The 12,174-nt window shown below is 37.6% G+C and overlaps 1 protein-coding gene across 1 annotated transcript; it reads right to left on the reverse strand.

The window, feature by feature from the left end:
• Positions 1–2,283: 2,283 nt before the first annotated feature.
• LOC101297518 (actin-97-like) lies at positions 2,284–4,948 on the reverse strand. Its single transcript, XM_004294460.1, has 5 exons — positions 4,900–4,948; positions 4,080–4,169; positions 3,601–3,994; positions 2,539–3,152; positions 2,284–2,421 (listed from the first exon to the last, which is right to left on the reverse strand). Exons 2-5 carry the CDS (start codon positions 4,137–4,139, stop codon positions 2,356–2,358), a joined length of 1,134 nt encoding a protein of 377 aa, XP_004294508.1. The 5' UTR covers positions 4,140–4,169; positions 4,900–4,948; the 3' UTR covers positions 2,284–2,355.
• Between the last annotated feature and the right edge of the window lie 7,226 nt (positions 4,949–12,174).

Raw genomic sequence — 12,174 nt, forward strand, 5'->3', positions numbered from 1 at the left:
GGGGAGGGAAAGTGGTTGGGGACACTGCCGGAGTCTTTTAAGGTGGAGGCGCGCCATCACCGGCGCCGGAGGGTGGAGAACGGACGTCCGCTTCTGATCCTCTCTCTATAGAGGTATGTGTATATATATATAGGTAATATCACTGTCTTTAAAGTTTAAACACCAGCTCTTATGTGTCTTAAGAAAATGAAGCAAGAATAACAAGGAATAGCTACTGGTTTATGATCAAAAACAACTTAAATAGACCTCTTATATTCAGCATGGTAGCTAATAAGGTATAACCAAAATCCCAGAAACAATAGTACTTCTTGTCAGCATGGTAGCTAATAAGGTCCTATAACCAAAAACTATAGGCCAACTTGATAATAGTTTCTTGCCATTATAAGTTTTCTTTAATGTCTAACATACACCCCTACTCTTTTCAATAAAAAACATACACCACTAATTATAGGGCAACAATAGTAAAATCTCACACAACACAGAGGGTAGTAGCTAATGATCTATGTATTACCAAGGGATCCATTACCAAGACCAAACCTAACAAGCATCATGTAATAGACTTTTAGGGTTCAAAAACTAACCGTTGTGATGAAAAAGGTCAAAAAATCAACCGGTAAGATTAAACTATAATTTGTATGCGGGATGGGACAGGCCTTTCGGGCCTCAAACTTTTAGTCCCGCGTCCCGTCCCGCGTTTTCTCTAACGGGACGGGACAGGACGGCCTTAGTGTTTTTAGATTTAGATCCCGTCTCATCCCGTCAAATTTCGGGACGGGATCAGGATTTTAATTTTTTATGCTCAGTCCTAGTTCAAGTGTTTGTTGGGGTTCTTCGTTGTAATTTTGTTTCTACTCAAAAAAAATAAAAAAAATATTGAGACCCTTGACACCGTGCAATGCAATGTCTTGTCGCATATAACAAAGGCGAAGCCTCCATAGTCATTGCCTCAAGAAAGGTTTATGGTCATGATAGGTGGCGGGGGTGTACTAAGTTTGTTAGTATTGTTGCATTTCTATTTTTATATGTATGGTCTTCAGTGATTAGCAAGTTGTATGTCTATTCTCACTCTTTCTAGTTTGATAGCGTTGGTCTAATCAAGTCAAAACCTGAGCCTAACAACGAATCCCCTATCTTGGCTGATAATTCCTATTTCTCGTTAGCTCGTGAAAAAAGGTCCTCAATTCCTCGCGCCCTACCAGTATGTAAAACGAAGCTTCATAATCTTTGGCATCCCACTGATCATGCACAGGCCTCCTGTCGTCGGCGGCTACCACCATCAGCTGCACAACGTTTTTTTCATTGCTTTCCAACTACTCTCTTTTCCTGAACAAGAGATGGGCACATTTGGGTCAGACTCAAGGCATGTCACATGAGAAAGAAGCTCCTTATACTTACGTCCAAAATTCCCACAGCTCTGAGCCAGCATTAACATCCAAAGTTGACAATACAAACCAGCAAGGGGAGGTCTAGGAGGTTTGCATGAGTTTGCTCTCCTATACACCAAGGAGAGACTCCTGCCTTCAAAACCCTTCCTTTATCATGCCTAAGTTTGTCATTCCTTCATCTCCAAACAGACAAACCAAAACCATCAATCCACCAATCTAAGATTGGAAGTTACACTATGTAAACTTCAAGGCTTCAAACCATGCGAGATATAAAAGCTGATCCCACTAGTGATGGGACAAGAAAAGAATACGGCAGCAATCACGGAGGAAGTGCAGTAATTTTGTCACTTCCACTTCACAGAATGACTACGGAAAAAAAAAAAAAAAAAAAAAACCAAACAACCAAGTGCAATACTTGGAGAAATAATGAAGAGAGGTTGAAATGTTATCACGCATGTACCAATAGATTCAAAAGATTGAAGTAAACCGGAAGAGAGGAGGCCTACCAACCAGGGAGCCTTACCCTAAGATTAGATCAACTTAATAGGCATATGGCGCATATACCATATACAAAGAATTGAAATACAAAAGACAACATTATAAACAAAATCAGAACCCACTAAAAAAATTACAAAAACAAAAGTTTATTAAATCATCAGAGAAGCCCTCTAGAATTAAATGGCATTTTTGTTTTCAATCAGCAACGGTAGGAGAACCAAAAATTTATAAATTGCAGGGAGCTTTGTCTTAGCATTGTGCTAATAATACTGTTCAACGGTTAATGCAGAAGAATAACAACTTAAAAGAGTTATAACTCTCTGTTGTAACCTCCACGTCTCGTAGTTCATTGTTGTGACAACACTCGACACAGTTGTTCCTAGAGAAGCAAAGGTAGAGTGAAAAACTTGCAAGCTGCAATTGCTATACTTTAAACTAGACCTCGAACTCTCACCGCTCCCATCCAGCAGCACTAGAAACACTTCCTGTGTACAATTGATGGACCAGATTCATCATACTCTGCCTTTGCAATCCACATCTGTGTTCCAAATATAAATAACCCACCATTAGTATTGCTAAAAGTTTAGTCATACGAGAATATGCTATTTGTAATATGCAAATTCAGTTCAGACTCATGTATACTGAAATGACATACCTGCTGGAATGTGCTTAAAGATGCAAGGATGGATCCACCAATCCAGACACTGTACTTCCTCTCAGGTGGAGCAACAACCTTGATTTTCATGCTGCTTGGTGCTAAAGCCGTGATTTCCTTGCTCATTCTGTCGGCAATGCCAGGGAACATGGTAGACCCACCACTGAGCACAATGTTTCCATACAAATCCTTTCTGATATCGACATCACACTTCATGATAGAGTTGTATGTAGTCTCGTGTATGCCTGCAGCTTCCATTCCGATCATGGATGGTTGGAAAAGTACTTCTGGGCAACGGAATCGCTCAGCACCGATGGTGATCACCTGTCCATCAGGCAATTCATAGCTTTTCTCAACAGAAGAACTTGTCTTAGCAGTTTCAAGCTCCTGCTCATAGTCGAGAGCAAGATATGCAAGCTTCTCCTTCATGTCCCTGACTATTTCTCGCTCAGCAGTGGTGGTGAAGGAATAGCCACGCTCAGTCAAGATTTTCATAAGAGCATCAGTGAGGTCACGACCTGCTAAGTCAAGACGGAGAATGGCATGTGGAAGAGCATACCCCTCATAAATGGGAACAGTGTGACTGACACCATCTCCAGAGTCCAGGACAATACCTACATGGAATTTCCAGAAGTAACATTGAAAATAACCAATTAATAGATAGAAGCCAAAGCAAAAGTATTATAATGGAAGATAGGGTGCCACATTACTATTCATGAAATCAAAAGAACGGGTAAACACATTAAGTACAACCAGGAAATAAGAAAACAGACAAAGAAACCAGTAAGTAGATGGCATTTCCTTGCTCCACTAAGAAACTTCTGTACCCTAAATAAGTTTTTACACTGGTTAGAATACACCAGCCACCATCAGTATACATCTACCCTAAGCTATCATCATCTCAATCCCATTGTTTCTCTACTAATATGCACATTGATCTATTCCGAAGGCAAACTAAGAGCACCTCCAAAATACTGCACAACAATATTAGTATGTAAAATTCACTCAACATGGACTAACCCGATTAAATTTACAACATGCTAAATTACTTAGATTACTTACCAGTTGTGCGACCACTGGCATAGAGGGAAAGAACAGCCTGGATGGCGACATACATGGCAGGAGTGTTGAATGTCTCAAACATGATTTGGGTCATTTTCTCACGATTGGCCTTTGGGTTAAGAGGTGCTTCTGTGAGTAGAACTGGATGTTCTTCAGGGGCAACACGAAGTTCATTGTAGAAAGTGTGATGCCAAATCTTCTCCATATCATCCCAGTTGCTCACAATACCATGTTCAATGGGGTATTTCAGTGTCAAGATACCACGCTTAGACTGAGCCTCATCTCCAACGTATGCATCCTTTTGACCCATGCCAACCATCACACCAGTGTGACGTGGGCGGCCAACAATGCTAGGAAAGACAGCCCTTGGAGCATCATCTCCAGCGAATCCAGCCTAAAAGATGACAATGCATCAGAATCATAAATTTGCAAGACATGCATCAGAAAAAGGCTCTGTGTGTAGTAGCCTGATGCCTTACCTTAACCATTCCTGTCCCATTGTCGCAGACAAGTGGTTGAATGTCCTCAGCCTCAGCCATTTTCTATTACTAGCTTTAGAGATGTATCAACTGCACCACAGTACGAAAAATGATGAATATCGGAGAAATATGAATACTATAAAACCAAAATGAATACCATAACTCCATAAGCATTCACAAATAAATAGTGCACATCAATACATTCTGTATGTGCATAATAATACCACCAGTGTAACTGTCACAACTAATTTTCACCTCTGTTAGAATACCTTGAACAGATTGGTCGATTGAATATAGCAAACCAATAAAGTCATATTTACATTACATTTAATTCATCAAAATGTCATTGGGATAATCCTATACAACAGAAAAACCCGATACAAGATCGCATACATTCCAAATGCAGCAACAAAATTCAAATGCTAAATCTTTTGGATAAAAAATTCCCCATCTTTTGTTTTTGCCATAACCATTACTACCATTAAATGTTGAATACAGACCCAAATCATTACATTTAATCAAATAATTGAACAAACAAAAAACTATCCTCAACAAAATAAGATTCTTCAACGAATCAGGTTCAGCTCATAAATCCAAAGAAACTACAGATTCAGTGATTCACATTCTGGAAAATGATCGCAAATTTTACAATGCAACCGATCTGAAACAAAGATCAGCAATGAAACCACAAAATCAAGAACGAAAATGAACCGATTATTTACATCCGAAACTGAAATTTCAGATCGACGATGAAGACTAATAGATACGCATTCTTTTGGATGAATTGAAATAAAGCGTTTGGGGGAAGAGAGAATCAGACCTTGAAATTTGAGGAGGAAGAAGAAGCACACCGATCTCGCGCCCTTGTGTTCAAATTAGACCTCAAACCCCACCTCAAATTCTGCTTTTAAATCCCACAACTCTCTCAGCCTGAAATCCTGGCCGTGCATTTGTTGGACGAGATCTTAGTTGGTGGCGACGCGTGCCTTCCTGATCTGTGTTACCGAAACAACAGGCTGGGTTGAAATGCTTTTGGCAATCCAGGTGTCATAGCACTATAGCAGAGCATACTTTTTCCACGTCCCTTTTATTTCTCTTTGGGCTCCAAATTGGGCCGAGGCTTGGTCTTAAAATAGAGGCTCCGGAAAGCAGAAACTAAGACGATTGTGTGTCTCTTTCGTTCTTAGCCCGTTAAAGGTCAAAAAATTTTGTATGCATGACGTATAAATACACGATGAAAACTTAATAATTTAATATAATTTATGTGAAAATCATCATTTGTTTATATCATGTTATCTAATTTTTGTCATTCATATTGATATGTGTGGATACACACCATGTACTGATTATGTTCTAGATCGAGATAAATTGTGTGTCTTTCGTGTTTTTTTAAGGGTATCCAAAACGACATCAAGTCAATTAACAAATCTTCATTGAAGAGGGATATCGCTCTTGCATATATAGATCTTTGGCATCCCACAACAGTCATTTTTGTTTTAACAAGCACCACAAGTCTTTTATCTTTAGAATCTCTCCATAGCTCACCCATCCCATTACATAAATTCAGCAATTTATTGTGTAGATTTCGACAACTCTTGGCTAAACTCTATGTGCAAAACCATGGAAGCAATATTCATGGATTATGCCAAGCATTGAAGAGAAAACAACAAGAAGAAGAAAATGGAAATGGATTTAGTGTCTTAATTAGTTATAAAGAAACGTCATGGGAGGCCAATCCAAACTCGAACTTTTAGTGCTCGGTTCAATATAACTCTATGCTAAAATGCTAATCTTACTACTTAAGGCATCCAAAACTTGACATGCATACTTCAGCTAATAATCCAATGCATCCAACTGTGCCCCTTCACCATTTCAAGAGTAGAGGAATACTAGGTTTTACAAACTTCCATGCTTCCCAGCCAAATGAAGAAATGTTGATAATTTGTCAAAGAAACAAGTTTTAAGTTCTAACTGTCTACATATAGGTACAGATAGATGTTACTTAACAAGATTATTCAGAAACAAAAATTCAACTACTCGATCATCTTTGTCTGTATAAGTTCTAAGTTCTAACGGCTACACATGGTTGAGAGTTGAGGGTACGCGTATTCATACATTTACGAACCCAGCTCAATTATTTATTGATGCTCTGGTCGAGAAATTCAAATTATCAAATCATTAGAACAATATCATATGAGGAAATTTTTCAAATGGTGTCCCAACTTAAGCTCATTCATCATTTTGACATCTCAATTTTGAAAACTATAATAATGTACCTCAACACTTAAACCTAATCTAACATTAGTTCCTTCCGTGATTAACACCATTAAGTTCGACTTTATTTATGGGCAAAATTGTTTTTTCATGTTTTCCCTCCCCAAATCTTTTCTCTCCACAAACATTTCCCTTCAGAATAATGTACATTTTCAATCAGTATCAGAATTTGTGGTGAGCCATGTGTTGACTGCATATAAAAATTAAAAACATCTAGAAATTATAATACACCATTGGCCATTAATATCCATCATTAAAAGTAGTTTTTGCAACCCACCGGTGAGAGAAAGAATTAATTAACATTGATTAAAATGCATTTTGCATCCAGTACAGAAGTTCATGAAACATATATACTTAATAGAATAATCAAAGATAACTAGGTAACAGGACTTACATTCATAGTTGATATCTTCAGGTCGAGAAACTCTAATTCAACTGACAAGATTTGTGGAAGGAAAACATGAAGAGACAATTTTGCCCATGGACAAAGTCCAACTTAACTATGTCAATCACGGAGGGAACTATTGTTGGGTTAAGTTTAAGTATTGAGGTACCATTATCATAGTTTTTAAAATTGAGATGTCAAAATGATGAATAGACTTAACTTGGGGCACCATTTGAAAAATTTCCTCATATCATATAGATTGTGTTTGAAGTTATGGTATGCTGAAAGCACACAAAACTACGTACGCGTACGTACAACCTTAAATCCTTAATGTACATTATCTTTTCATATATGTATGCGGTGAGGGAACAAAAGATTTACATGTAACATATTGCTTTTCACCCACTAGCTAGCTTGCCATTTCGCCCGACTCGATTATTGCATATACATAAATATGGTGGCTAAATTAACCAACTCTACTTTATGACCTTTCGATCTTCTCATATTTTTCGTGAAGGGAATAAGGTTGCAGATGCTCTGGCTAATCACGGTACGTCATTAACACAGCTGGTTTGGTGGGATTCACCTCCTCTTTTTATTTTGTCATATTGTAGTAGTGACCTTATGGGTCTTCCCCAATTTCGGTTTTCTTAGTTTTGTTTCGTTGTTATTTTGTTATGAGAGGTTTTGGTCTAATCCCCCTCTCTTGATGTTTCTTTCTCTTTTTTAATACATAAGAGTGTTACAGGGTCATTCCTCTCTCACTCATCTTTCAGCCAAAAAAAAAAACCAACTCTACTTTGGCTCTTTGCGTCACTAATTAACCAACATAATACCTCATCACCCGCTTGTAGAGTTGCAGTGATCGATCTAGCTCATTAGTCTTTACCAGCTAGCTACTGGCTTATGTGAAACTAATTAAGTAGTCCGTCTTGCTTCGTTGCATTCAATTCTGCAGAGGTTATTCAAATTAAAAGGAGGTTCTGCCTTCCCAAAACAAGATCGATCCAGAAGCTTTCATTTCTTCCTTCTAATATTTAAGTTTTCATATGATTCGTGTACGTAGGGTTCTGGACATGCAACTAATTAATGTTAATTTATGTATAGTCTCTTATCTTACCAATCTTATCCTAAACTATCAACCAACAAATTAAAGACCCTAAATCACCAAACAATCTCCAATTAGGCTGATTTTTTCGATGATTGAGTTCTTTTATAAAAATAAAAAGTAGTATAACTTAAGTTGTGTAATGTTATAACGTTATTAAGATCACGTTGCATGTTTATATATATCCAAACGAGACAATTAACTGAGCTAAGGCCTTATATATGTCAGTGAAATTCAGACTCATAACCTATATATACAAGGTTGGTTAAACGGCTGGCTCACAAACACCATTCATCTTATCCTAACAAAACTAAAGATTATGACATTATGTTTGTTATTATGTACGTATATGAATGCACAAAAACAGATGCAATATGCGTACTGCCGCGCGCGACAGATAACCTATAGCCAGTTAATTAAGAATCATCAACGTTGTTACATGATTAAGGAGGTCGATTATCACAGCAAATTTTTCAGTGCAATGAACAAAAGATAGAACACAAAAAGTGGCGGGAACAAATGAAGTAAGATATACGAAAAGGTAAAAGAGAGCAAAAAGGTTGAAATTTTTGCGGGCGAGATGATTGTTAGGAGATACCAAAATCACATGATGATCGGAGATGGGAAGCAAAATGATTAGGCATGAGCATCATAAGTAATTATGTGCCATGAGAGTGTGTGTAGTCCTTTCCTTTTTGTTTAAGTAAAAGTTTGGTAACATTACCCCCACGTTATCATTAACATGCCAAATCCTTAATTTCAGTCGCCTAATAATGCATCAATATTAAACTAAACAAATTAAGCCCTAAAGAAAAAGAGGTCACTTTACTTGTGGGTATATAAATTTATCGATCAATGCTTCCGGGACCATTTATTTTCAGGATCCGGCTCCTCTAAATTGAAGAGTTTGTGAAGCTAGTCTAAGTTCATAAAATCTAGGCTTTCTATCTAATCCAAAGGTCTTAAGAATTGACACATCACTATTACTTAAATTTTTGATTTTTAGTCTAACCCTAGTTAACTATATCGTTAACTCCATTACAAATGCAGCTTGGTCTTAAGCTAGGGCTGCCTCCGCCGTATCAAGGTTCCCAACCAAACTCGCACCCCCTTTTGTGTTGAATCCCTTATCTTTGCAGTGTACTTCCCCCATGGCTGCCATCAGACTCCTCTATATGGTATCTCGTCCTTCATGCTCTCTCCCTCTTCCATGGCCGCGTTGGAGTTCACCTCTCATCATCTTTCATATGAGCAGGGGTACTGGTGGCATCGGAGGAGTCCCCGGTGCCGGCCCGAGCAAGAACTCCATAAATAACCATTTCTTCAGAGTTGTTTTGGTTGAACGGTAGCCGAGCTGGCTGTTGTACTTGACTATAAATCTGATCAAAGTTGAACATATCCCAAGCAAGAGAGATCAGAATCCAGTGAGTTGATCAAAGAACAAGACTCAAAGGAGAATTCCGAATAAGGGTTTTGGAGGAACGGAGAGTCCATTTAAAGGAGGGATGAACCCCGCAAGGGAGCCATGTTTAAACAAATATGAGGTTAAAGAAATGAATATAATGGTGAAAGGGATAGAAAAGAAGTCTGAATTAGATGAATATGTAATATTGATGCAGATCGTTAATGGGGCTCAGAATGAACTCTATCTCCTGTTCAAAAAAAAAAAAAGAAGAAGAAGAAGAAGAATGAACTCTATCGTTGACTGCATTTATATGGAGTTAACGAAATAGTTAACAAGAAGTTAACTGGGGTTAGACTAAAAATCAAAAATTTAAGTAATAGTGATGCATGTGTCAATTCTTAAAACCTTTAGATTAAATAGAAAGCCTAGATTTTATAAACTTAGACTGACTTCACGAACTCCTCACTTTAGAGGAGCCGGATACCAGTGCTATTTGCAAGCTTAATCTTTGATTTCCATAATATGATTTCTGTAATTTTTCAAACTAGATATCTTTTGATAAAGATATTTGTATGTGTCGTATCTAAGTATTTTTTCTTTGTGTTGATTCTTCTAACCTAAAATATTGGAAAGATAGTGTAACACAGAGAATAAGATGAGATTTGCATAGTATAGTGAAGTGTGCATTCCTTCGATCTACAATGTTGATTATGTGTGAACGTATAAGTTTTCTTCCTCATTTCGACTACCTCATCATTTTCTTTCATTCTTATGACGATAAATATGGTTACAATGTATTGTAAAAATGGGTTGTGTGGGGAATTTTAAACATGAGATGTAATCATGTTTTTAACTTCTGTGATGGTAGAGGTCTAGTGCAACTCGATAAACACCTTCGTGACTAAGTCAACTTTTAAGCGAAGTATGTAGTTTTTCTCCAATTTTGCTTATTTTACTGGCCGATCGAATCCAAACTAACTAAAAACATAGGGTACGGTGGCTAGTGTCACTTTACTATCTTCTTTATTCATTTTACAAACATTTCAATTATTGAAACAATATATATTACTAATTAACATAATAACTGGTTTATAACACTGTATGTTTTTCACACAATATAATTTTCCTTAATAGTATCTCTTAACCCTTTCGATAGACAATTCAAAAAAGAAATATAACTTGCATCATTCATTGTAAGAATGCAAAATCAGATTAGTTGTAAAACTGGAAATTAATCCCAAAAAAGAAAAAAAATGAAGCTAGCACGGGCGTGGTCCTGAAATTGGATACCCTAGTTTATGACGTTCGAGATGCGGTGAATTCCAAGCAATCCAATTGGGTCCCCAACTTGGTAGACAAAGCCATTCATCATATCGTCAACTTATCGTCTCGATCTCTCTCTTATCTCTATGTCCCTTTTAGGAGAATCACAGCCTAATTTCACCGTAAGTGTATCACTTTTTACTATTAAAAGGCTTATTAGTGTCTAAACACACTATATAGATCTTACCAAATCGATCTGAAATGGAGGATATATTCTGAGCGGGGGAGGGCCGGCAGGTATCCAAATTCCCACACAGAAAAGACCAAGGAGGAATCCAAAGCCTGAAAATAAGAAGAAGAAGAAGAAGCAACATTCCCATGCATCATGTTTCATTCATGACCTGCAGCGCACTCTCTCCCACTATCCACATCATCGAGCTAGGAAAATGGCCTGCAGTCGAGGACCCCATGTGGCAACAAGATATATATAATGCAGCCAAGGCAGCCTTCTCTAAATATGAAATAATGCGATGTTTCTCATGTCTCTGCTGCTGCTGCATGCTGCAATAGGATGATAGATGTGGATGGTCAATGGATTGGATATAAACAAAGTGTAACATGACGCTGAGGCTCACCGGCCTTGTTAACGTTTTCGTTTTGGATTTAACAGGGAAACGTACCCACGAATAGCATCGTCTAAGTATTAAGGCGACCAAAGTGTAGCTGCTCATGTTTCGTCCCCTAATTAAGCGATGTCGTCTATATAGTACTAATTAGACGATGAAATATAACATGTCATCGCTTAAGTGATTACTGGTAAGATGACGAGGAAGTTTTCTTTGCCCCTAAGAACCTAGCTAGGCAGCGAATATGATACTTCTACTTAGGTGAGAAAACAATTCATCATATATGAACGTACTTACGCCACAAAATTATCTTCGTTCCTGATCAAAGAACCTAGCTAGGCGACATTTATGGCCAGAATCGAAGGGATTCTAATTTTTTTTTTTCTTGTAGGGTGTTCATTCGTCATGTGACACTCATATTTCCAAACATGAAAACCAAATTCCTTTACCTAATCTCAAGTTCCTATCCAGATATCAAGTGGCAAAGTAGTTTGGGAATATGAACAACTAAAGAAGGAACTAGTATAAGGGATTGCATCAGAAACTGGATATAACGTCATTGATCAAACTCGAACCAAATGCGAAACCAAAGCGATTCAGTAAAACACTACATAAAGATAATCTTGTTAAATCATATCATATAACCTAGCTAATATTAGTCCTAGATAATAAACAACTTAATTAAGACCTGAATTACATCTGCCCAAATAGAAAGCTTACATTGGTTGTTAAAGACCTTTAAACGTGCATGGTGGAGCAGTTTCAGCCATGCATGGTGGAGCTACATACAAACCCTAAATTATTCCCCTCCCCCCCCCCCCTAAACAAAACAATCAATAAACATTTTTGTCGTCGACCTTCACCAAATATACACTTCTGTAAACATCCCATTGTCCTTTTTGCGGCCGGACATTTTAATATCAACCCTCCCTTAGCTCACATCCCTCCACCCAGAAAATCATCAATATATTCCCAAGAAAGTTAGGTTAAAAATGGAAGAAAAAAACACCCTAAAAATAAAAAATTATGGGGAA

This window comes from Fragaria vesca, linkage group LG3 (genome assembly GCF_000184155.1).
Source record: "Fragaria vesca subsp. vesca linkage group LG3, FraVesHawaii_1.0, whole genome shotgun sequence".
Lineage (NCBI taxonomy): Eukaryota > Viridiplantae > Streptophyta > Magnoliopsida > Rosales > Rosaceae > Fragaria > Fragaria vesca.

Bases quoted from the DNA above. Each gene is read 5' to 3' on its own strand.
- LOC101297518 (XM_004294460.1), bottom strand. From the start codon at position 4,139: ATGGCTGAGGCTGAGGACATTCAACCACTTGTCTGCGACAATGGGACA. The intron at 3,995-4,079 runs GTAAGGCATCAG...GTCATCTTTTAG, and splicing joins ATGGGACAGGAATGGTTAAG to GCTGGATTCGCTGGAGATGA. The intron at 3,153-3,600 runs GTAAGTAATCTA...AATTCCATGTAG, and splicing joins TGCCAGTGGTCGCACAACTG to GTATTGTCCTGGACTCTGGA.